This window comes from Elgaria multicarinata, chromosome 3, assembly GCF_023053635.1.
Source record: "Elgaria multicarinata webbii isolate HBS135686 ecotype San Diego chromosome 3, rElgMul1.1.pri, whole genome shotgun sequence".
NCBI lineage: Eukaryota > Metazoa > Chordata > Lepidosauria > Squamata > Anguidae > Elgaria > Elgaria multicarinata.
Window position 1 is genome coordinate 56536620 of NC_086173.1, and position 27478 is coordinate 56564097.

At 42.3% G+C, this 27478-nt stretch overlaps 1 protein-coding gene across 1 annotated transcript in view; it reads left to right on the plus strand.

Moving 5' to 3' along the window:
• Nucleotides 1-17992: 17992 nt before the first annotated feature.
• LOC134395349 (urotensin-2 receptor-like) overlaps nucleotides 17993-27478 on the plus strand; it is a 36474-nt gene continuing 26988 nt past the window's right edge. Inside the window, exon 1 of the mRNA XM_063121511.1 lies at nucleotides 17993-18039. Within this exon, the coding sequence (XP_062977581.1) occupies nucleotides 17993-18039 (47 nt within the window). The remainder of the gene's footprint in view (nucleotides 18040-27478) is intronic.

The window sequence follows — 27478 nt, forward strand, 5'->3', positions numbered from 1 at the left end:
GGATAATAATATCGGGGATAGCTCAGACAGTGTGGTCAGTGAGTTAGAGCCAGACATCCTGAAGAGTGAGGTTGAATGGGCCTTAAGAAGCATTGCTAATAACAAGGCAGCAGAACAAGAGAGAGCAAGTTCCTTGTTTTCAGGGACTGGAAGAGGCTCACAAAGCTCTCCCTTTTACTCTTTCTAGAGATTCTTGAGGGGTGTGGACACCTGCTGGAAAGGCTAATGAACAGCTGCTTCACACCAACTGTGTGCTGTTATTTTATCGACCTCCAACAAAGGCTTCTCTCTCAAGCCTGGGGACTCCTAAGGTCTGAGTCCTGTTGACACAGTTCGCAACATACTGCATGTTCCAAGAAAGCTTGATACTTTGGAGCCTCCAGACTTCATGTTAACCACTCACTAAGCCAAAGTGATGAGCAAGGACTGGGAAATTGGTGTTTGTTTTGGTTTTTATAAAGCAATCCTTGTTAAGTGACAGCCCACCACAAATATCTGAGACATCCCTAAAGCAAGGATGGGCAACGTGTGGTCCTCCAGATATTTGGGCCTACAACTGCCATCACCTTTAGCCACCATAGCCAATGATAAAGGATCATGGGAGTTGTAGACCAAAACATCTGGAGGGCCCAAAGTGGCCATCTCTGTCATAAAGGTAATGCAGAAGAGGAAACTGAACTTTGAAAGACCATTTTCTAAGAAAGTTGCCTTTGCTGCCTGAATAGCATATGTGAAGATTGCACTGAGGATAAGACAGGCTACCAGAATGGCACATTTCCACTCAAAAGGGACGTGAAACTCTCCACATTGCTGAACTCACCAATATCTCCTATTTCATACTACCAAAGGAAAGTAGTGTGCTGCCTAGTGTCACAGCCACAGCCACATCCTGAGCTTCATCTTGACATAAGAGTAGCCATGTTTGATCAGTCTGACCAATCAGGATAGAGAGGTCAGACATTGGGCATAGAAAAGTCAGACACCGGGCATTGTATTCTGTGGTTGAGCTAGACTTCTTTTTTTTCCCTAGTTGACGGGCCAGATTTTCTGTTTTTCCTGGTTGCCAGGGCAGATTTCCCTTTTGACCTGGTTGCCCAGGTGGCCGGCCTGCTACAGGAAGGAGCTAGCTTAACCACAGAAATTACAGGATACAATGGTTGGCTAAGTTTCCTATTGCATCAAAAAGTGCACTTTGCACATGCTCAGTTGTTTTATGCTTACGTGACCAGAACTTGCTAATAAAACAGCTGGTACACCCAGCAGAAGTCAGAGAGGTGCCCCTTGGTGGAGGTGCAACTTTTCTCCATTGCAACGTTTCCCTTTTTATCAGTAAATGTGCTGAAACCTGGAAGTGTCTTCATAATGTTTTGGCCACAACACTAGGACTGATGGCAGTTGTAGGCCCAAGCATCTGGAGGATACCTGGATAGGGAAGTTTGGCTTACATATTTAATATCTAGCAGTCTGTTCAGACAAAAGCATCATAAGCACGAAAGCGCTCACCAACCATTTGTGCCTGTGCAAACTGCTAGATGCCTCTGGATAAACAAATATAAAACCCAAACCTTGCATCCCAGCCTTGAAAGCATTTTGGTTTTTTAAATCGTACAATTTCTGAATCTCTCAACAGACAGGATTGTACTCCTTCCATGCCCCCAAAGAGCCAGACTACAGGGTTGTTCCATTTTTGCCAGACAGAAAGGTGGTCTGGACCTGTCTTGTTAAAGATGGGGGAAGGAGCAATCAATGAACTGGAAGGAGAAAGAGAAGGGGTGGAGAGTGGAGTGGAGTGGAGTGGAAGAACAAACAAGCAAAAGAGCATTGGAGGTAAAAAAAAAAAAAACCACGGAGGCAAAGCTGGGGAGGGGGTGGGAATTACGTGTGATGGAGCCCTTAGCAGAACCATTTACTTGGAGAAAACTACCAGCTGCTACCTGGCACTAATCTGACTGTATTTAACACTAGCATTCAGGTGCCAGCCTCCTAGTTATTTTAATCCCATCCAAATGACCCAGAGTGACATCTTGTGATTAGAAACACACACAAATGCAAATCGGAGTGGGTGTGGGGAGGAATACTCAACCAAGCAGGCAATTTAGGCAAAGAAGGAGAATTTAAAAGGTAGTGCAGAAAGAAATTTGCCATTTTAGAACAACAAACAACATTCTGAGATGAATACATTTGAATGAATGCCCATATTTGAGTTGACAGCAATCACAGCCCTTACTATATCTTAGCCTGGAAATCTGTGAAGTGTGTCACAGACAGAACCAATTTGTTTATTAATGAGGCTTTTGGAACTGCCTAGAGCACATTCATTTACAAGCCACAAACCACTTACTCTCTAGAGTTTTGTTGTCCTTGATAGGACTGCTGTATCTGATGTGCTTTAGACCCTTATAAGGAATGTCAATATGTACCAGTCATAGCATGCAAACCTGATGTGAGTGAGGCCTCCAAAAAAAACCCTCCAAGCGTTAAAAGCTTGCCAATGCTGGAAATTACTCAGAGATTCTGAATGCTTAGATATAATATCTTAACAGAAAAATAGAAAAAGTTAGGTGCTTTTAGATGTAAATAGAATACTAGAGCTGGAATAAATCACCAAATATTATCTCTCATGTTATCTTACTAATGCGGAATTCCTCTCCGCCAAGGCCCCACCCCATCTGCTTTTGTTCCTTTTCTCTTTCTCTTGGCTCTTGGTTGGCCTCACCATTTTTCAGGGAGCTTGGTTGGGAGATGCCTACAATGCAAGTGGCAGAAAACTCAGACTGAGTATGATCAAACACAGATGAGAGACCATTATCATGAAATGGACCAGTACTTCCCTGGTAATATTGCATCAGCAGAGTATTGTCCAGTGGTGGAACTTTTTCTGGTGGTGCATGTAGAGTCTGTTTCATCCTGAACTACATGACTGAATACAAGAACCCTCAAAGGCCCACTGAAGCATATTTGCAAAACACCTTGAGGATAGCATCTCCCATGTCTACTATGGCTTAAATGCTACAGTTGGGACACTTCAGTCAGTGAATGTATCCAGTCTGGACCAGTTTTTGTGGGATGACTTTCAATTGTTGCGGCCTGAAGATATAGACAAGATTCTTGGAGGGCAGTGGCCAAACTTTTGCATGCTTGATCCTTGCCCTTCTTGGTTGATAACATTTAGCGGGGTGGTGGTGGATGGATTTTCAAGATCCAGAAAAAATCAAAACCTCTTTACAAGAGGGAGTGGAGGCCCTGGCAGCCTTGAAGGAGGCTGTTATGTGACCACTCTGGATGAAAGCAGAGATTTAAATAAATATTCACGGCTTTAAAGGTTAGGACCCAGGTACCTAAGGAGTGCATTTTCTGGTATTATCCTGCATGGGACTGCCACCACAATCAGAAATTAAGCAAGTGGCAAACAGGGGAGAGGGTGTTTTAATCAGTGGTGCCCTTTTTCTGGCATTCCCTCCCCATGGATGTTTGCCTGGCACCTATGTTGTTCCCTGTTAAGTGCTAGGTCAAGACATGTTTAGCCTCAGGCATTTAAAATGCAATGCCTTTTTAAATGATCTGACAAAAAAAGGTAGTTTTGTTTTAAACACTTAATTGAGCCATCCATTCTGCTGTCTGAATTGGTTTTGAATGTGTGGTGAATTTGGAAAGTGTCTTTGTTTCAATTGTGTGTTTTATTGGTAGTATTACATATTTTATTGCAGTTTCTTACTGAACCACCCTGGGATATGTTTGTATGAAGGGCACTATACAATATCTTAACTTAAATCAATCCATCTTTCCCCCTCATGTGTATATGCTTACATTCTTTCACTCCATGTTATCTTTCCTCTTCTCTACTGTGTAGTGGCACCGGTGCTTAATAATCTCAAGCATATCTCTTCCATTTCTTTCTCTTCTGGCTTTCTGTTTTCTTCTTTATCTTCTCATTTTCTTATTTCTTTCTACTATCTCTTTCTTCTTTTCTCCTTCTGCTCTTTTTCCTTCTCTTCTTTTCCTTCTCTTCTTCCTTCCTTTTCTTCTTTCTTTCTTTTCTTCTTTCTCTTCTCATTTTTCTCTTTCCTTACATCCTTTCCTCCTCCTTTCTTTTATCTTTTATTTTATTTCTTCTCTTGTACTCTTTTTTCCTCTCTTTCCTGTCTTTCTTCTTCCTTCTCTTCTTTCCTTGACTTTCCAATTTTGCCTGCTTTTTCAGGAATGCCAGAAACACCATCTTTTGTTAGCATCTTTAAACAATGATTGAAAATACATCTCTTCCAGGGCATTTGCTCCTGGAATATCTTCCTTTCCCCTCAATCTTATCTTCTAAATCCTATTGTGTCACACCATCTTCTCTGCTTCTGTCTTTCACTTGCTAACCCTGTAGGCAGGATCTATTCTGTTTTTAATATTTGTACAGCATTTATGGTTGTGTGTTTTTAATGAGTAATAATTGATTTAACTTGAAGAGGCACATGAAATAAATAAGAAACAGTCTATAACAACATAACTTATACATTTGATAAGGATCTTGGAAAGACCATGGGCAGTTTTGCAAAAACTAGTACAGTGTGAAAGAAATCATCATAGAAATGCAATGAATTGAGCACATAAGTTTGCTTCATTTCTCTGAGTTCCTTTAGCATGTGGTTTTGTCATTTTCAGTGTGAAAATTGGATTTAGTCTTGTTCAGACAAACACTCTGATTGTTGCAACAGCTAGGAGAAAAGTCACTGAAATTAAAGCCTGCAAAAAAAAAGTGCGGGGGGGGGGGGGACATCTCTAGCATAAAGTCACTTTCCCTTTACATATGCATAAATCCAATAAATATTTCCCTTTGCTCCATGTTAGAGCAATACCTTGGAAGGGAGAAAGAACTTGATTCGAACAGCTATGAATAGCATTTAAGAAAACAGATGTGTTCATAACGTTATTCTGTCCACAGGTTTTACATCACAAAGGTGCAAACTCAAGCCACAAACTAGTTTATCAGTTTGTGTAAAGGAGAAAGCACTTGCTCAGCTATTTATCTACTTGATGTTAAAGGCAGGGAAAATAGGTAAGATAATGAACCAAATTCTGTTGCTGAGCCCCATTGTAGCCTTGTCTCACTGGTGCATTTTTCTTGTAACAAGCTAAAACCTTTCAGTAATGAAACTAAAATGAAGGCACTGTGTTACATGTCCAAGCAACTAGCGAAGCTTTTTCATTCTATTATCAAGCACTGCTTTGAAACAGATCAGAGGTGGGGTAATTTTCATTTTTTAAAAAAGAAATCCATTCCATTCTGTGTGCAGATCCTATGATGAGCCACAGCTTTACTTGTATGAAACTTGGTTTGTAATCCATCTATAAAAGCTTCTGAGCATTTTCACGAATGGTAGTTGAGGGAGTGGAATGGAAAATAAAGTAAAATGCTAGACTGTCAAGAATTGCTGATCCATGTGGCCAGCTCCATCACAGCAGCTTCTCAGTACCAAACCTTCCAGATGGACTCCACTCACCCTGGCTGGCCACTGGGTTTCCTTGGAGAGGAAGGAGGAAAAGAGTGCTTCCTGTCTCAGTAGAACTTTGCTGGAGCAATAAGATCTACCTGAGATCTGGTGTGCTTCTGTATTTCTTTGGTCCCAACTTCTGGCTTGTTCTCTGGTCATGTCACATGGTTTGTCCTCTGAATCTGATTGCATTTTGGTAGAGGCTCCTGATTCCTGGCCCATAGACCAGCCCTAAGATGGGGCCAGCCATTGAGTCTTTGTCCCAAAATGCTAGGTGTAATCTGGTGCTAATTAGATCACAGGTACACAGATACTTGTTTCTTCAGGACATTTAACTTTTGTATAAGGAAGAACCGTGTTGGATTAGTGAAACTATGGATACGTCTGGCCTTTATTACTGGATGCAGCCACAGTGTGTCGATGTTGATTCATTCTGCTTTGCATGCATGGATTTCAACCTGTCCCTCTTGATCATGATAACCAAGATCATGCTACTGGTTTGCATATCGTAATATTAGGTCTAGTACCCAAGGATGAATTCTCAGATGTAATTAAAGCAAACCAGACACTCCACACTCCTGGCCAAAGGAAATGTAGTTTTAGGAACCTCTCCAACGGACGTATTTGTGACTATGCTCTGGTTTATGTTAAAGCTGCCATATGGCAGCTGCTATATATTGCTGCATGCACCAGCTGTTATAGCCTATTAAGGGTTTCATGACACATGAGAACTTAAGAATTGCCTGCTGGATCAGCCCAAAGGTCCATCAACTCCAGCAGTGCCGGCTCCAGGTCTCGAAGGGCCCTTGGGCAAGACTTCATTGGGATTCTCCCTTGGTGAGTCTACCTTCTCACCACCAGTCACCAGCTGGTATGGTTCCTCTTCCTCTTTCCCAACATTGCTACCATTTTCTTGATGGCTTGGCAGAGACTAACTTGAATTGAACTTTGATCATATCAAGCAGTTTCATCTGCAAAGTTTGATGCAGGCTTTATTGCACTTTTCCTCACAAAACCTATGAGACAAATCATTTTATTCCCATATTACAGATGGCAAAACTGAAGGCAACAATTTACCCAACACTGCATGGTTTGAAATTGGCCTTGGATTGCAACCAAGGGCCTTCCAGTTCCATTCCCTATAGTCTCTAGCTGCTAGCTGCTATTGGTTCACAGTTCTAATCTGAGTTATCACTATACACACCAAACTGCAGGGCTAAAGCTTACATTTGTAAGCCTGCCATGTATCTTGATCTCTCAATGTATAGATACTCTTCTGTAGTTTATTACCAGATATCAGGATTGGGGGGGTGGAGCCATTTAATTCATCTCAATCAGCTGTGAGGTTGCAAGGGAACATCTTGTCCCTGTGATTTGGAATTCTTATCCAATAATACCCGTTCACATTTTTCAATTCCACAGCCACGACCAATCAGTCTCATACGCTAGGGAGAATAAATTCTGTGGGAAGTCGCCTATGTTTTGTGAAGGGAACACAGTCAAACAGGATAATTCCATCTCAAGTTTCATCTTTAAAAAAACCAATAACAGTATTCTTTTATTGCATTGGGGCCGACACTAAATGGTGTAATACATTTGCAATCACTGTTTACTTCACTCCTGAGCCTTTCTAAGAGGCTGCAATGTACATCCTGAAAATTATACCAGTAAAGAGGGCTTAGATGTTTTAATAATGTATACTATGGTTTTAATTCAGTTTTATGTGTTTTATACTTATTGTTGTTCCTCGCCTCGATCCAAACGGAGAGGCAGGTAAGAATTATTATTATTATTATTATTATTATTATTATTATTATTATTATTATTTGTGAGTTCTAAGAGAGAGAATGGGTTCGCATCTCCATTGTAAAGGCCATTTTAGACATTCAACTAACACTTAGCAGCAAGAAATGAAAGTCCCAATATTTGAGGCTTTCAGCAAGTGCCCTCTTTGGTTCCTACATACAATGACAGCATTCCCCATTGTGGTGCCTTCCAGATTTTTTGGATTACAAGTCACAACATTGCTGAACATTGGCCATGTTGGCTTGGGATGATGGGAGTTGAAGTCCCAAACATCTGGAGAGCACCAGGTTGGAAAAGGATGCACTATGATATAGTAAGATTCAATGGGTGGGGGAGAACTTGGGTAAGGGGTTAAAACTTGGATGAGGAATGGTAAAAGAAGAAAAAAAGGATGGGATGGGATGAGATGAGATTCAGAGAATATAATATAGGAAATAATAGTTGTAGAGCAGGGATGGGGAATGTGTGGCCTTCCAGATGCTGAAGTGAAGTGGGAGTTTGACAGAAACATTTTTGGAGGTTATCTCTTGTGGGTGGTGTCACCCTCTCCACTTTCTCCTGTTTCTCCCACCTCACTTCCTAGCTCCCTTCCTGTCTCCTGGGGGCTGTTTATACATAGGGAAAGCCCCACGATGGCTGTGGATCTGCACTGCATCAGTTACATGACGCAGGCACAGCTTTGCACCCACTGCAGGGCTTTTTTATAAAGCTGCAGATTGGAAAAGCCAGAAACTTACCCCCCCACTTTTTCAATCAGAGCAACATCAGTATGGCTCTTCTGCTGTCTGGTGTTGCTCCAGGGCCAATGCCTGGTGGAAGGCAAACAGTGCTTGGCACCTTCCATCAGGAAGAGGGTGGGGGAAGCTTTGGTACCCCAATGGTTGCCAGAAACTCCATGCTCTCTCCCAACACCACCCCCAGGAAAGGGAAACTGCTGGATTTCAGAGGGAGGCAGTGCCAACACGGCACCGTGAAGACAGCCCCTTGATGTCCTCTTCTGTCTTTTCCTCTACATTTCCTGGGTCATGAGAGGAGTGAAACAGCCAGAGGACATGGGTAGTGTTATAGGTGTGTTTGTTTTGTATTCTAAAATGAACAAAGATGTATCCGTAACTGTCAAGCAGATCAAAGTTGAGTTCGTGGAGAGAAAGGGCACATAGATTCAGACCCCCCATTTTGAGATTCCCTGCCATTTGACACCATCAGAAGGCAAACACGTTCTCTGGAATTGTTTCAGTGACCCATCTGTAGCTGGGATTTTAAATAAATCTTGCCAGAAACATTTAGCTACTGAAATATATCAAGCAGTTTGGAAGAAGAGAACCATATGGTCTTTTGTTCTTTGGAGAGTTATTAACAAATGTCTCTCTCCAGACAGTATTTTTAAATGACACAGCATTTCCGGAAATGTGGCCCATTCCAAAGGCACTGAGATAATCCTGAAGCATTTTTATCAGTCACAGAATATTGTCCCTGGCAGTGATGGTTGAATATGCTCCAAAGCTGAAGAATTTCTGAGGCAGTTCAGTTACTTCAGTTTGTCTCTTCCTTTGGATGCAAGATGTTTTCCACATGAAATCTCACGTTATTCAGGAAATCTCCCCCCGCAATCCTCTCTATCCTTCTCAAGTTGCTCTATCCTTCTCAAGTTAACAATAACAAGGAGCAACATCCCCTGCTTAATATTCCATGCTTCTAGTGTGCTTCCTTGTGCAGACAGCTCCTTGTGCAGTTATTCCATCTTTTCCTCCTGAACAGATTTTTTTGTGGAAAGAAAAAAGACAGAAGCAGCTGTGGGAAAGCATGGAAGGGTTACAAGTGAAAGATGACATTGTCTGGACTCCTTTTAAATTCAGTAAATGAGGCAGGGCAATTGCATAATAAAAACCTAGTCTGGAAGCACCCCCAATTAATGCCAGCCAGCCATATCCTGTGGCGCAGTTGAAATGGCCACTGCCACACCAGAGCTTACACGAGAATAATAATAATAATAATAATAATAATAATAATAATAATAATAAATTTATTTCTTACCTGCCTCTCCACTTTGATCGAGGCGGGGAACAACAATAAATGATAAAATACATAAGACTCAATTAAAACATAATATACATTGTTAAAAAAATATCCTAAAAACATTTTAAAAACATCTTAAAATTTAGCAGCCCTCCTATCCTCATCCAGGCAGCGTAATTCAAGAGCATGATTGCACTATTACTGCATTAGTTACTGTAAACATAACGTTGTAAGACAGAGGGATCAGTAAAGTGGGTGTACTACAAACACCGCATCTTTCTCTGACAGTGGAAATAACGGAAGATGAACAAGCCATTCATGTGCTTATGGAATTAAGTTGCATGAAACCCAGCTCCCAAGACAGGTGATAAAATATAATTAGAGAAGGTTCAATAAAAGGGCTTTTGTCCAAATGAGATGCAGAAACTATCCTATTTTCCCCAGTCTCTATTCCGTCATGAGTAATTATATTTCCTGGAGATCCAAAGTGTTGTGACAGCAGTAGTGGCAGAGTCTAGAAGTCCTCGAATAAGTGAGCAGTTTCTTTTTACAACTGGGTGGCTGGCAGTCAATAAAAATTAAAAGGCATGTCCAGATTCAGATGTTGTTCTTAGTTACCCAAAGGTTTGGACCAACCAGTCCAAATGATGCCACAGCCAGATAAACCTTTCTCAGTTGGATATTTGCATTTCAGCCTCAGTTGCAGAGCTAGTATGCAGCGCTAGTGTGCTAATATGCTAAGGTTTCCCGCTGTGTACCAAGAAATCCTAGCTTCAAATATCATATCAGCCCAAGCCCCTAGCCAAACAATTTTGAGGTCAGGGGGACTGCAATCATTGCAGAACAAGCCAAATATAAATATAGGCTGCGTACGTTCTATTATTATTATTATTATTATTATTATTATTATTATTATTATTATTGTAAATTTAATGAAACAAAACAGAAAACAAATTGTGAAAAGAAAAACAAAACAAAAAATGAGAAATTACATGCATAGAAATATCAATATTCCATCAAGTACAATATTAAAGAAAAATCTTTAAAGTTATAGTTCTATTGCTTTACCGTGCAACTGAATAGAACATTGCCGGCATGCTTTTCTTTACTTCTATACAAATAAAAGAGACAGAGACTTCCATAGAAAACTAAAGCTGAAAATTCTTGGAGGAACCCTAGAATATGGCAGAAGAGGCCAAGTCACAGAGAAGCTGCCTACCAGGTTCATTGTGCCCCACACGGGCCACTGCATATAGGTCCATTTATCATGAGAAGTGCTATATAAATGCTAGGTATTTTTGTCACGTTTACTGTTGACGGTGGTCAAGTAAATATCATGATGGGGCTTGATGCAGAAGCATTTAAAATAGAGATACATGTAATTCTACTTATGTGTGTGTGGGGGGGTGCCAGTTGTTGGGGGAAATCACATTTGGAGTTAATGCAAAATGTTGTACAGGGCCGGATCTACACTACTGCTTTAAAGTGCTTTATAACAGTTATAAAGCGCTTTATAACAGTTATAAAGTGCTTTAACTGCTTTAAAGCGCTATAAAACTGTTATAAAGCGCTTTAAAGCAATAGTGTAGATCCGGCCCTGGTGTTAAATCCCCATGAAACTGTAGGGGTTATGACTGAATTGTGTGTGGATTCTCTTTGGACAACTTTGCATTGGTAACTTTCAATTTTGGCTTCAAGCATTACTTGATTAGATTTGGGCCATAAGACTCTTGCCAAAACGGTACCAGCTTCTCTCTTCACTGCTTTCTAAAAATGAATGAGATTAGTGTAAACAGGAAAGCGTATTCCCAATAGGCATTTTAAAAATGCTTGTTTAAGGAAACTGCTCTGTCAATTAATGTTAATAGCTGTGGAATAATGGCAGTTCTTGAGTACTGCCATGCCAAAGACACAGGTGTGTGGTGTACCTATTAATCCATACTGGTGAGATGTCCAAGCCATGTCCTGTCATCTTGCCCAAAGAAATAGTGTGCTGTTCTACTCAGTTTAATAGTGCCGTATGCTGGTCAGATGTAGTAATTCACATTTTCGTTCTGTCTGACAAATGTACTCGTTCATAGTTAGTCTTCTGAAAGTTTCTTGAACAAGTTATCTTCCTTGCTTTTGTGGTCCCTGGTGGTTGTGACAGCAGGTGAAGAGAAACCAAGATGAAGAGAAACCTGTATATACAGTTGCTCTGCTTTGAACTGAGTGGAGGAGGACCCGCCAACACTGAGAGGAAGACAGGCAGGAAGACTGACAGCACAATCTATGCTGAAATAAGACTCACTCACTTCAATGAGGCTTCTCTTGGGGTGCTGAATATAAGAGAATTGCAGCCTGGAACTTATGTCCAGATCCATGGGAATGAATTTCTTGTGCTGTCCCTTAGCTAGAATGCACTAAAGCCTTCCCACTACAATTGCAAGGTTAAGGGCACAATCCTATGCATAGAAGAGATCATCAGAGGATTTGGGGCTGGGTGCTCTCAGTACACTGATGACATTCAAATCTATTTCTCCATAACATCTTCATCTGTGGAAGGTATGACTTCTCTGAAGTCTGTAATGGGCTGGATAAAGGAGAACAAACTGAAACTGAATCCAGGCAAGACAGAGGTGCTCGTCGTGAAGGCTCCTAATTCAGGTATTGAGGTATGTCAACCAGTTCTAAATGGGATCGCACTCCCCCAAAGGAGCAATTTCATAGCTTGGGTGCCCTTGACCTGGCCCTGCTCCTCATATCCCAGGTGGAAGCGATGGTGAGAAGTGCCTGTTATCAGCTTTGCCTGATAAGCCAGCTACACCCATTCATAAAAACATAAGGAGTGCCATGCTGGATCAGACCAATGGTCCATCTACTCCAGCACTTGGTTCACACAGTGGCCAACCAGCCAGCCATCAGTGACCAACAAAGCAGCACATGGTGCAACAGCACCCTTCCACCCATGTTTCCCAGCAAGCCTATGCGGCAGGGTCTTGCTATTTACTGTTTTACTCTGTACAGCACCATGTACATTGATGGTGCTATATAAATAAATAATAATAATAAATAATAATAACTGGTGCACACAGGCTTAATGCCTCAGTTACTGGAGGTAGCACATAACCAGCAGGGCTAATAGCCATTGATAGCCTTCTCCTCCAGGAATTTATCCAACCCCCCTTTTAAAGCCATCCAAATTGGTGGTGATCACTACACCTTGTGGTAGTGAATCCCATAATTTAACTATGAACTGCGTGAAGAAGTACTTCCTTTTATTTGTCCTGAATCTCTCACTAATCAGTTTCATGGGATGACCTGGAACATGTGGACCTGGTTATAGTGGGGAATGTGTTGATAACCTCTAGGCCTGATTTCTGTAATGCACTGTACTTGGGGCTGCCTGCATACTTAATTCAGAAACTTCAACTGGTACAAAACATGGCAGCCAAGTTGGTATCCGGGACATCCCGTGGTGACCATATGACACTGGTTTTAAAATCTTTACATTGGCTGCCAATTTGTTTCCAGGCAAAATATAAAGTGCTGTTTCTTACCTTTAAAGCCCAAATGTCTAGATCCAAAATAGCTTAGGAAGCATCTTCTCCCCTATGTTCCAGCCCACAACTTAAGGTCCTCTGAGGGCCATCTGCTGCAGCTGCCACACATCAGAGGACCTTTTCTTTTGCCGCCCCACTGTTGTGTATTGACCTGCTTGTTGAAATGTGCCTACTGACTTCTTTGAATGTCTTTAAGCAGGCATGAAATGCTCTATTATTCCAGGAAGCCTTCCCTTTTTGAAATCTTATTGCTGACTGTTATATATTGTTTTATGTCAAATTAATTTTTTTTATTGATTTCCATTGTTTAAATTGTTTTAACTTTGTATGCCGCCTAGAGTATTTTGTATATAGGTGGGATATAAATTGAATAAATAAATAATAAAACAAATAAATATATAGAAAAAAGTCCTACAGCTCTCATGGCTGGTTGGGGAATACTGAGAGTTGTCGGACTTTTTTCTGTTTAAAAATGCATAGGCTTGTGCCCTTAATTTTACTAGCAAAAAGGGAATTCCAACTGGAATATGTATGTGAGTAACTTTGGGAGCTGACAGTATATCCCGAACATTGAATTTTTTTTCATATCAATTAAGAATTCCCTTTCACTTCTCAGTGGAGAGCCTCATAAAGCAGTATCAGGAAAAACAACAACCCAAATTTTAAAACAACAACCCCCCACATGTTCAAACCAGTAGAAAATATAAGCAACCATGGAAATGTTTGATTGACTGCTTGTCGAAGAGCCCCACATAATATCAATTATGGCACCTTTTGTTCCAGCCTTGATGCACTCAGTGACTAAATAACACTATGATGGCTGGGACTGGAAGAAAAGGTGGAAAATGGAATCCATATATTGGGTTAATGAAGAAATAAGGCCATGGTAGAACTCTAGAGCTCCTGTCAATTTCCATATGATGATATTACAATGTATGCATTAGGTGGGTGGAAATTAATCGTATCTGGTTTGTAAACTTGAAATGTCTACTACCAAAATATAAATGACCTGTGTTTACTTTGGTACACAAATCATGCATTCCTGCATAGGGTCACTGGGAAATAAAGAATGTAAGCTGCTCCATTTCTGATATTTTCTTCTATGTTACATAATCTACATGAATTATGGCTGCCATGCTAAGTTATATCAACCTAGCTATATCAGCTGGATTTCAAAGAAACATGGATATTTCTTCCTTCCCCCATAAATATTATGCTGTAGAGAAATAAGAAGACTGAAAAACATGTGGGTAATGTCTAGTGAAGAGTGGGAAATCAGGGGAGTTCTGTGGAGAGTGAGTGGAGGCTAAAAGAAAACACTCTATACCACTGTTACTTTCCTCTTCCCCTTGACCCCTTGAATACCTCTTCTGCCAATGAAGTTCTTCAAAGTTCTCCAAGTTCTGCAAAGAAAAATCATTAGAAAAATGAAATACATTAACAATATAATCCTATGCAGGTCTCCTCAGAAGAAGACTCACTCTATTCAGTTTTTAGATAGGTATTTATTTATTTATTTATTACATTTCTATACCGCCCAATAGCCGGAGCTCTCTGTAGAGGATTACAGCCTTATACAATGTTCATATGTCCTGCAATTACATAATGTGAACACACAATGCCTTGTCTCAGTATAAGATCTTCCATGCCAACTCCCCCAAACCACAAGAAACTTATAGAACTTGGTATGGACTCCATGACATACCAGTTTTGGCAACCTGCCTTTTATTTATTTATTTATTTATTTATTTATGGGCAAGAAATGTAGACCACCCTAAGGATATTCCAAGGAGCCACAACCCAATACTTTTCAGATCCTTGTCACAAATACACATTTCTTTTCTGAAATTGTTGGACACTCAAATGATAACGGTTTTCTGTAAATATTCAGATGTTTCAAATATTTCAAAGATCCTGGAGCGTGCGGTCTACTCTCGCTGTCTTGACTTTCTTTCTAGTAACTCTGCTTTGGATCCATTTCAATCTGGATTCCGTCCTCTGCATTCCACCGAAACAGCCCTTACTAAGATCACCAATGATCTCCTTACTGCCAAGTCTAAAGGCCATTATTCCGTTCTTATTCTCCTTGATCTAACTGCAGCCTTTGACACGGTTGATCATGATCTTCTCTTAGATTCCCTTCATGACCTTGGATTTTGTGGCTCTGTCTAGAACTGGTTTGCCTCCTATCTAGCGGGTCGCTCTTTCAGCATGTTGACTAATGGCAGCTCGTCTTCCTCCTTTCCCCTTTCAGTAGGGGTTCCGCAAGGCTCGGTGCTTGGCCCGTTGTTGTTTTCCTTATACATGTTGCCCTTGGGCAAGCTTATTCAATCTCATGGTCTCCAATATCATCTGTACGCCGATGATACACAACTATATCTGTCATCTCCGGAACTTTCTCCTGATGTTCACGATCGTATCTCGGCATGTCTTTCATCTGCTGCCCCTTACGCCTGGAACGCTCTTCCAGAACATTTGAGAACTACAAGTTCAACCACAGCTTTTAAAGCTCAACTAAAAACTTTTCTTTTTCCTAAAGCTTTTAAAACTTGATGTTGTGCAGACTTCTACTGTTACTTTCTACTGTTAGTTTTTCCCTACCCTGTGCCTGCTTACCCTTCCCTGTACCTGTTGGCATTCTCTTCCCCTCCTTATTGTTTTACTATGATTTTATTAGATTGTAAGCCTATGCGGCAGGGTCTTGCTATTTACTGTTTTACTCTGTACAGCACCATGTACATTGATGGTGCTATATAAATAATAATAATAATAATAATAATAATAATAATAATAATAATGTGTAGCCGGAATGGGGGAGAGAATTTACTGGTGATTAACAGATGTTTCCTGTTCTATTGGAACAGCTATTCTCCAGAAGAGTCTGTGGACATTTGAATTAGCATAGTTGTTGATAGGATTATTTCTACTCTTGAAGCCTGAAAAGGTTTGGCTGCAGCAAAAACAATGACATAATAAGATCATTACATCTCAAGAGGATTAACAATGAAAAACACTTTTGGTGTCCAATTCATCTATTTCATTCCACAGAATAAAAAACACAATAGGTTTTAGTTTTACCACATTAGAGAGGCAAATCAATGTTATTAAACAGTGATGCTGATTAATTTCCAACAAAGTGTAAAGTTGTTAATTAAAGACTTTTCATGTAAAATTTTCATTTTTAGCAGCAAGGCGACCTCTCTTTCAAATCAGAGTATGGTCAAGCAAAAACACACCCTTGATCACTGAGGCAGCGAGTTCTTTTAAAGAAGATTCATTTGCAGTATCAGCTATCAATGTTTGTGCTAGTACAGGGTTTTATAACTTTGAAATTCAGTCAATTAGCTGCATTCAAAATAGTCAAATCCAAAATTCCTAACGCATCTTGAATTTTGGTATCAATCAGCTAGCATTCAAATACTGAACATTTTTAGGATTTAAGCCACACAGCGTTCAATGATACTTTCTCCCAGGTAATGTGCACATAATTGTAGCATGTCCCACTGACATTTACTTCCAAGTACACCTTATTTATTTATTATTTTATTTCTACCAAGACAATGGCACTCAAGATGGCTTACAATGATAGATAAATAAAAACATGACTAAAACAAAAATAAAACTAATATTTAAAAAAACAGTTAAAAATTCAACAATAGCACATTTAAAACAGCACCCAGCCCAAAAGCCCCACTTACACACCAAAGGCCTGCTTGAGGACCACAGTGAGGAAGCCACCCTAGCTTCCTTCAACAGGGAGTTTCACTGGGAGCAGCCACCAAGAAGGCCAACTCTCATGTCGCCATCAAATGCACCTCTGAAGGCAGTGGTACCATAAGAAGGGCCTCCCTCAAGGCCTGAGGCAGAGCTGTATGGGAGAAAGTGGCCTTTCAGGTGGCCTGGTCCCAAACCGTATTTAGGGTCAACTTCTCTGGGTCACAAGCTCAAAAATCACAAGGGTGGAGTGAGAAGCAAAAGCTGCTGTCAAGATCTCTATTCAGTCAGTTATTTTTGTTAAACTTGTACAGTGGTTTGCTGTCATTGTTCTACAATAATAAGCTTCTAGTCCTTGCTTTTAAAACTGTCCATCTGACTTTGCCTTTTTCCTCATCTATCCTTACAGCAGATGTTACATTGTCCATTCTTTTAAAAACCACGTTCCACTCCCCATCCAACTTATTTTGTATCTTGCCATTCCCACTTGTTATAGCGCCATTCCCTATGTTTGGAGCAACTTTCACCTCTCAGGCCACTGCTCTCTACCTCAAGATCTATTTCTTAAGACAGGGATGTTGAACCTCTTTCAGCCTGAAGGCTGAATTCAATTTCAGAGAAGCCTTCAGGGGCTGAATTTCTGTGGTGGGAGGGGCTCCAGGTAAAATTTTTATCTTACAGCTCTTACTGCCAGTTACTAAGCTTTTGAAGAAGCATTTCAAAACAGAGAAACCATCAAACAAGTGGTGGTCAAGGGAAAGGTGTGGAGCTATCTAGGGAGCCCCGGAGGTCCATGTTAGGTCCCCAGATGGACCAAATTTGGCCCACGGGCTTGAGGTTCAACACCCATTATATAAGCCTTCCCTATGAGCCAAGCTAGATGCTACACAATATAGTGGTGTACACTTCTCCCCCAACTATAAATGCAACAACTCACCCCGCAAAAGACTAAGAGCAGTCTCCAGAGGCTATGTGCTTGATCAGGGGGATGGGGAGAGAGGCTATTTAATCCTCTCCCTTGCCTGCCACACACTTAGGGGTGGGGCTCAAAAATATCTCTACTATCCGAATTGCTTTTCTCTCATGGAGAGTGGGATATACAGGGTTATAGTTATATTACATTGAATCAGACATGTGCTATATTTAGGGTGGCCAGTCCTGAATTGCCAAAAAAGAGGATATGCACCACCACCACACACAAAAAGAGGCACCAATTTGCACAGAAATTGCATATGCTAAATGTTGGAAATTTAGAAATAATTATTATAATTTAAAAAGAAATACGATACTAGAGTTTGAAGACTGTGACCAGTGACCTGTGTGCCTGCTCAGATTTCTGTTCAGGTGCTGCTGATGGGCCTCCTAGATCCCATATTTTGTCATAATTCCCTTTTAAAGTCCTGCTGTTTCAACAATGACATCATTACGAGAGCCAAGATGTGCATTGAAGTCGCCAGTGGAACAAAAGGGCACTGGAATTCAAGGTGAGACAGAAAATTTTCCAATTCAGCTCAACAATCTGCATTAAAGTATGGTGACGATCAAGGTGGTACATAAACGTTAACAAAAACATATGAAACAGAGCTACCTTTAACCCAAAGAGACATAGCCCAGGGATCTAGTTGTTTAAGAGGTAGAATTGAGGCACAGAGGGAGAGGGAAACTAAAATTGCTAACCCCCCTCTTGGTCTACCACCTTTGGGGTGATAGGGTGCTGGTAAAGAGTAGGTTTCATAGCCAGGTAGGCTGATATCACATAGCCATGTTTCTTGGAAAAGCAATATTTGAAAGTTGTTAATATAGCTTAGAAATTCATTATCTTCCAATTTGTTCCTCCAGCCGGCCAAGTTCCAAGAAAGGCAGCAAAGTACATTCTTCCCTTCTACTTTCAGCTGTCATTGTTCAGTCAAAATCTATGTGAAACACATCTATGTGAAACTGTATAACGGCTGGTTGCTAAATACAATAAACTTGACTTGGACTTGGCTGTTGATGGGCAACTTCAAGGCCCAACTCTCCCTTCTGATGGTTCTTTATCTTTATATTGGACATGGGCTGGACAGCCCTTCAAAATAGAGGACTGCCAACTGTCATCTCTTCAAATAGACAATTGTCCTCTGTAAAAGAGGATATCTGGCCAACCTAGCTTATTGATCTTCTGTAGAACTGAGAGATGGTGCTGGTGGCAGCAGATAATACTGCAGCACACCTTTCTGTCTCACAATAGACTATTTAGGTGGTTCTTAAAAATTAGGAGAGGCATCAGATGCTTTCCTTTCTTTGTGTTTTGGAAACCTGCTGCTAAACTATGTAAAATACACAGCCCAGAAGTGCAGAGCCTTGAGTTACACAAAGGAGGCTGGCCAGCAGATGAGATGTCTGAAGCATTGTGCATGAGTAAACCATCTCCTGCGGAGGAGACAACAAATGCCAAACAGCAGGAAGCATTCGTGAGCGATAGTGCAAAGATATAATGGCAGCCTGTGCATTACAATGGCAGCCAGAACAGACACGGTCACTAGTGGAGTTGTGCCAACAGTCTAGCCTTTCAAATCCTTCCTGGATACTCTCCATGTTGCATTCTGATTAGCTGCAAAGCAAAACAACTCAATATTAAAAAAGAAAAATCATCTCTTTGTAATAGTCAAGCAGTAGTTTCTACACCAGTGGAGATTTAATCTTCAGAATAAAGTAATGATGAATTGTGCTATTTAATTAGTACATGTTCCAGTAACTGCTTGTGCATTCTTCAGATACAATAGCAAAAACATTTCCACTGACGGTTATTTTACCCCAAATGCCCTGTGAAGAAAAACTTGGCTTATTGAAGTTCCAAGATACTAATACAGGTGTGGACCACTTATGGGCCCCAGATGTTTTGGCCTACAACTCCAGTCATCCCATCCCATTGACTATGCTAGCCAGGGCTCATGGGAGTTGCTGTCCAAAACACCTGGAGAGCCACAAGTTGCCCACGCTTGACCTAATATAGATACAGATAATTTTGATTTTAGAACTTTGAAGAGTAAATAGTAAAGAGCCGCAGCAGAGATGAGGATTGCCTTCTCCATATCCCCAACTCTGCATTTCAGCTAGATGGGCTTTTTCGCCTCACCCCGAGCCATGTAGGGCTTTATGGGTCACACCAAGCATTTGGAATTGCACCCGTGACAAATACAGACCAGTCAGTGAAGCTGTTGTTACAAGGGAGTCACATGGTCAACAGTCTGGCCACTGCATTCTGGACCACATGAAGTTTCTGAACTGTTTTTGAAGGTAGCCCACATAGAGTACATTACAGTGATCCAAATGTGATTGTAGCCAGATCCAACATCTCCAGTTGGTACACTAGCCTCAGCTATGCAAACGTATCCCTGGCCACGCTGAAATCTGGGCATCTTTTTATATTCCCTGACAGAAGGAGCAGATGTGTCTGTCTCCATCTCCATTGGATAGTTATTTGGCCAGTTTGCACGTCAAGATAAGCTGTGCTGAGAATAAGCCACCAAGGATTGGTTGTTCACTCACTAAACCACATTACACCTGACAGATGAGCCAGCACCATGTAGCCTGCTTTGGCTTGTTTCCCCCTTCATCCTCTCACCTGCTCCTGGCACGTATCCCATGGACCTTTGCAGCACAAACCCTCTCATGCCCTTTTCCCTACAGAGGGAAACCCCACTCCAATTGCAACACCTTTTTAGTGCAATTTTTCCATTTGCAATATTTTTTATTTTTATTTTCCAGTGCTTCAAAAGTATGAAAATGGATTTCCCCCCCCCCCCGCCCCCCGGTCATCCGCAAGTGTGCACATTCATCTATGTGCTATGTACTTTCTTCAGCAGTACAGATCAATAGCCCCTCTGTGTTGAAATCCCACTTGTCTCACTGAATTACATCTTGGGAGTTTCCTCCCCAACTTCAGTGCTTTCCTTGACCCCAAACTCCGAAAGCAGTGACTGACCAGGTGTGCTTATTGTACAGAGTATAGTTTCTTGTCCAAACATAATGTGAATCACACCACACTATCAATCTGTTTCCTGGAAGCATTTGGTTTATCACTGTTGGAGAGAGAATCCTTGGTCATATCCAACACAGAAGCTCTGTTGCTCTTATGGTATTACGGTGCTCTTCCTCAATCCAATTGGTGCAACTCGAGGACATTGACAAGGTGCTTGGACAGGTTCATGCAACTACCTCCATATTGGATCCTTGTCCTTCCGGGCTAATAAAAGGTAGCAGGGATGGAACAGCTGGCTGGGCCGGGGAAGTAATTAATGCCTCTTTGTGAGACGGAGTGGTCTGAAAGAGGCAGTAGTGAGCCCACCCCTGAAGAAATCTTCTCTGGACCCAGAAAATCTTAATAATTAGAGGATCATGGCAAATGTTCCATTCCTGAGCAACGTCCATGAGTGGGTAGTTGCAGACCAGCTCCAGACTCTCTTGATGACACCAGTTATTTAGATCTATTTCAGTCAGGTTTCAGGGCTGGCTTTGGTACGGAAATAGCCTTGGTCGCACTGTATGATGACCTATGTCGGGAGAGAGATGGGGTGGGAGGGTGTGACTCTGTTTATTCTCCTTGATCTCTCAGCAGCTTTTGATAGCATTGACCATGGTATCCTTCTGGGATGACTGTCTGAGTTGAGTTGGAGGTACTGTATTGTAGTGGTTCCACTCCTACTTGGCGGGTCAGCTCCAGAAGGTGGTGCTTGGGGAACAAGTATGAGGTTCCACAAGGGTCAGTTTTATCCCCCATGCTGTTCAACATCTACATGAAACCATTGAGTGTGATCATCCAGAATTTTGGAGTGCATTATTATCGGTACGCTGAAGACATGCATCTCTACCTCTCCTTCTCAACTTCATCAAGTGAGGCTGTGGATGTGCCTGGCTGCAACAATGGACTGGATGACAGCTAATAAACTGAAACTCAATCCAGACAAGACTGAGGGCGTTGCTAGACCTACCGGGTGTTCCGTCGTTGAGGAGCGGTGAAAGCGGCTTTTCCCGTTCAGCCGTGACGCCTCATGATCCACACCTGCCTTCGATTTATGGCGGAAGTTTGCGCCGGTTGTGCTGCTGCCGCCGCGAGCACGGTTGCGCAGCCACACCGGCCTGATTGCCGCGGCTTTTTTTTTCGCTCGCTGCACGGTTTGCGCACGTCCGAAAGACCGCAAACTTGCGCAGCCGTCAGCGATGCCGCCGCCGGCCCTGGCGGCGGCAGCGGCGGCAGTGCCAGTGCCAGCTGAAGTGCTGCTGGTGCTGTTGAGGGTCAACATTGATGCGCTCACTTCCTGATGGGGGTCGTGGCGGGTGTCATATGACCCGAGGTCAATCGTCTGCATGGCCACTCTGTGCCTACATCTCCCATCATGCCTCTGAGGTGTCGGCGGCGATGACCGCCTCTGTGCCCTGTGCCCCATCCCAAGGAGCCAACCCACATCTGGCCGTAGCCATGGCAGCAGCCCACAAACAGCTCTGCCCTCTGCCAGCCTGGTACCCACACTAACAGGCAGCGTACAGCACCGCCATTATGCGGCCACGGTAGCTGCCCACCGCAAGGAGTCACCAGCCACTTTTGCGGTCCTCCGTTCCTGCGCAAACTGTCACTGGGGAAATAAAAAAAAAAAGCCGCTCCGCCGCGCTGCCCCAGCTGGCGGACTGCGCGCAAATGGCGGAGGCGGCTTGACCGAAGCCGCTGACCACTCCCCCTTAGCACGCCTTTTCCTGACCAGTGCCGACCGCAGTGACCTCACATCCTCCCACACGTACTCCGAATTACCGCGGGACAGCAGGAAAAGGCGCACTACAACTCACTTTTTTAAAGTCGGGAGAAAGAGGCTTCACCGCGGGATAACGGCGGATCCTCGTGAACGTCATCTGGAAGCCTCGACGTGGCTGCGGAAGGTAACGCGCGCTACAGCCTCGTCTAGTAACGCCCTGAGATGCTGTTAGTGGGTGGTTCTTCTGACTGGATGGAGGGTGTTGTACCTGTTTTGAATTGGGTTACACTCCCCCGGAAGGAGCAGGTTCGTAGCTTGGGGGCTCTCCTAGTACCATCTCTGTCACATGAGACTCAGGTGGCCTCGATGGCATGGAGTGCCTTCTACCAACTTTGGTTGGTGGTCCAGCTACGCCCCTATCTGGACAGAGATAAACTGTCTTCACTTGTCTATGCTCTGGTAACCTCCAACTTAGGTTACTGCAATGCACTCTATGTGGGGCTGCCTTTGAAGACAGTTCAGAAGCTGCAGGTTGTGCAAAATGCAGCAGCAAGTTTAATAATGAGGATCAGGTGGTTTGAATATATTAGGCCGACTCTGGCCTGCTTGCATTGGCTGCCTGTATATTTCCAAGCCTGATTCAAGGTGCTGGTTCTAACCTATAAAGCCTTACATGGTTTGGGACCACAATACCTGACAGAACGCCTCTCCCGACGCGAACCTACCCATACATTAAGCTCAACATCTAAGGTCCTCCTCCGGGTGCCTACTCCAAGGGAAGTTTGGAGGATGGCAACAAGGGAGAGGGCCTTCTCAGTGGTGCCCCCCCCCCCCCGGCCAATTATGGAATGATCTCCCTGACAAGGCCCAGCTAGCACCACATTATATTTTCAGCACCTGGCATTTAGCAGCATATGTTGAGTTTTTATTCGATCCCAGATATAGCCTTAGGTTTGGTTTGGGAGCTCAAAGTTGTTTTTAAATGTATGTTGTCTTCGAATGCTGTCTGTTTTATGTTTTTAAATTTTGTATATCAATTTTTAATGTTTTAATCTTTTGTAAACTGCCCAGAGAGCTTTCGCTATGGGGTGGTATAGAAATGTATTACATCATCATCATCATACAAGATGTGGCAAATGGGGCTCTCTCCCAATGTCATTGTCATATTTCCCACTCTTCCCCCAACACTGCTAAAATGCCCTCCACACAAATTAAAGCACAAAGATGCCTAATAAACATTGTAAACATGGTGGCTCTGGCCACAGTAAGAACTTATAATGACATGGCTAATCTCTTCCTGCACATAAACAGGAATTTAGATTTTGCCTGCAGTGCTGGTGAGGACTCGAGGGCTCATCTTCTGAGGACACAACAGAAACAAGAAAATGAGCAGCATTCATTACAGATATGTCTACTGTGCATTGGAGAAAGCTGCAGTGGAATCAAATGAGTTTGAATTTCTATGAATCCAACCCATGTATTCAGCAGTGGACTGGCTTTTCCCAAGTCACATGGATTCCATGACTGGGTGGATCATGTTTTTTCTTTTTTTAAATTTCTGGAATTTTATGCAAATTTAGTCATAGAAAAATACACAAAATAAAACCCAAAAAACTACAGGCCAGAAGTGCACATTTTCCCCAAAGCATGAAGTTGCACATTTGGGAGGTGAATTTGTGCAAATTCGGGAAATTGGGACAAATCAGATTCCACCAATGAGCAGACTGTGGAACAAAAGGCATCTGGCACTCTGTGAAATACAGACAGAATGGATTTCACATCCCTATTTATACTATATGTAGAAAGCAAGTTCAAGGAAAGTTCCCATTCTTTTCCTTTCCTAGAAACTGCAGTCCTAAGTGTGCATATTTGGGGGCTGGGGAACACTGGGATCACTAGGAGTTACTTCCAAGTACATATGTCTTGGGAGTATGATGCCAATAATGTATTGTTTACTGTAGTTCTTCCTGGAACAAACACAAAGGACTCGAAAAAGCCACAAGCCAAAGACCTTTGCTGCTTTAATGTTGTCCTATAACTGCCAGTGTATACTTTTGTAGCATTCACATTTTGTTCCCATAGCACCACTGTAGACATCCCTGGCATGTGAATGATGGGGAATGAGGAGGAGCTTGGAGAAATGGCAAAGGCTACAGTGTTTTTCTTTCTCTTCTAATCTTAGCAGTCGTAGGAGAGCTGCTAAGCCTGTGATTCCTGTAAGTGTCTTCTTCCCTCAGGATGGCCTTCAAACTCTTCAAGCTAAGCGAGTGTAGCTCGATGCTATAGAGAACAAGTGAACTTTAATAGTTGCAAAAGAAGAAGAGGGAATTTGCATGACAAGCTACACCACCTGAAATTCCATCTCCTGCACACCTACTAAAGGTGCAGGTGCACTGCCCTCTTTTACTCCATGCCCAGCAGGGCTGGAAAATGTGTTATCTATAACAGAACTCCAGATACTGTTTTAATATATATATATTTATTCAAAACATTTTTTCAGTGAAAAGGCTCCAAAGTGACTCACAACAATGAATTAGTATGGGATAAGCCAAGCTGCCCACATGGCTGGACTCTTCCTGCCAAATTAATGTTTTTCTGAGGACAGTTTATGTTGCCAGTTTTTAGAGGAAGGATTGATTGGCTGTTGTTCAGCAGAATCCAGGTCCATGGCTGATTTTCCTAGATATTGCAAATAACCATTCACCTTTACTGCGCCATCTTGAACATTACTAGGATAACCAGGTGGTAGAACAGAATGGTTTGGGAGTCGGGGAGGGAAGGCCACACTATCATTGTCTCAGGATGCACAAGATTGTTTGGGGTAATTATAATTGATTAAATGCCTAGACAGTACATGGCTCCATGAATGCCAATTAACTTCCCAATGGGTATGTTACAAAGCGGCTTCTGTGACTCATAACCAAACTCCTTCAAAGCAGACACTGCATCAAAACAAGCAGCAGTCCTTGGCCCTCTTGCTGGCTGCCTCTTCTCAGCTCTCTGCTTATTCCTACTCTGTGTGGAATTCCCAAGGATCATCTGGGGACTGTCTTCATAGTGCTGCGTTGGCACCACCTCCCTCCTCAACCCCACGCTTTTCCTCTCCTGCCGTGGTATCAGGTAATCCTGATGCCAAGGAGGGAGTGCAGGATTTCTGGCAGCCATCTGGGTCCAGGAGCCTCTGGGTTGGCCCTGGATTGGCTGCAGAGTGACATTACACAGCAGAAGCACCGTGTTGACGTCGCTTCCTTTGAAAAAGTTGAGGTAAATCCCAACTTTTTCAAATCGGAGCATTACGGGGAAGCCCCATGGTGGCTGTGAAGATGCACCTGCATTGTCTGGTGGGGCACAGATTCACAGCCACTGTGGGGTTTCCCCCATGTGTAGACAGCCCCCTTGTTATTGACATTAGTCTGTTAGTCAACCCTGTCTCTTGGGAAAGCAAGACTGTATCTCAACCAGCTTTCCCCCAGAAAAGAAATGCTTATCTGCTAGGGCAATTTATAACCAATTAAAAAGCTAACTCTGTTGTTCTAAAGCTGATGCGTGCAAAGTGCCATGCTCAGAATAGACAGAGCTGGGTCATCTCTTATTCCAGACATTAGGCTGTTTTTATTTTTTTTAAAAGCACTTTCAAATATCCTAGCAATTTAGCATCAACATAACTATTGCATTATCTCCCCCAAAGTATTCTTCTAAAATGAATGGTGAGCAAAGCTTCTTTTCCAGGAAAATTTAATTAAATTTTTCTGCTCAATGCATTTTAGGTTGCTTAAGAGAGCACTGAGTGATTTTTGACATGCTTTTCAGTGGTTTCTGGGTTTTAATGAACCAAATCAGACAATCAAATCTGACGCTTAGGACTCCTTCTACATTTTCCTTTTACAGACTTAAGAGTTAATCATAGTTTCTTATCCAGGCACACATAATGAATGAATTGGAAACACACAGGTGTGACTCACTGAGCACAAAAAGTGCCTCTTCAAAAACAACAACACACAGTTCTTTACGTATCACACTCCCCCGTTCAGTTCTCAACTGATGGCAGCTGTTAAGTTCCAGAACATTATAAAATACATGGCTGTCAACTGTCATAAATTCACACACTTTCCTAAAGCCAAGACTTAAGAAACATATGATAAGATCATTAAAAGGTTCCAGCTTGTGATTTTAGCCAAAGGCTTAAAGGAGTAGTCATTAACCAAACACATCAACAAAACAAATATAGAAAATTGGAATTTGATCCTTTTAAAGCCAAAGTCAGGATTTTTGAATAGGTGTAATTAGCAACCAGGAGAAACCCAAGAAATATCTAAATAGCCTGTGGGATCTTGTGTGATTTACAAGATGAAATCCTAGGATAAATATGAGTACTATTTACATAAGGTTAGAATGATATGAATCTATTAATAAACAGATAATGGAAAAACAGGGGTACACAAAAAGTGACTAAAGTTGTGAGACTTGACAATAATACATTTGGAACATTACATATTAGTGCTAAAACTGATGGGCATCAAACCTCCATACTTTCCTCTTACACTGGTTTGTTTCCAATTCTGTCTGTTGTCATGTCTAACCCTACTGTCCCTGTTTCGGGAGAAGGAGTTTCAGGTAATCAATCAGAATCAGATTCAGAACTAGAAGACGCAGCGCCAGACACCAGCCAGGCCAGACACCAGCCAGGCCGCAAGCTCTCATGGGAGATTCCTCAGCTGGGAATCAGCCCATTCCAGAGCTTATCTCCTCAAGGCCAAATCCTACACCCTCAGAGGGAAACGAGGGAGCTTCTCGGGGGGTGAGCATTCTAAAACACTAACTGATGCTAGAATCCGCTGAAAGCTCAAACACACAGCGCATAAAGAGGCCGTAAGAAAGTCAGAGAGACTGCGCCAGAAACTACCACCGCACCAGGCGCATTGAAGTTACAGGCATTTGAGAAGTAACTCCTCTCTCTCTTCTTAAACGTTGCTTAGGGTTTCAAAGAGGTAGACTCTATTCAGGTTAAAGAGACATTTGTTGCTTAAAAGACTTTGTAGATTACTTAGCAAGCCTCATCATTTGCCTCCCATTGAAAGTACGAGGGCTTGGGAGGGACACAACATCTGTCCACTAGCAGAATGGATTCTCCCTCCCCCTGCAGCCCCCCATATCTATTCCAGATAATTAGAAAACACACTCTGAACAGATTGGGGGG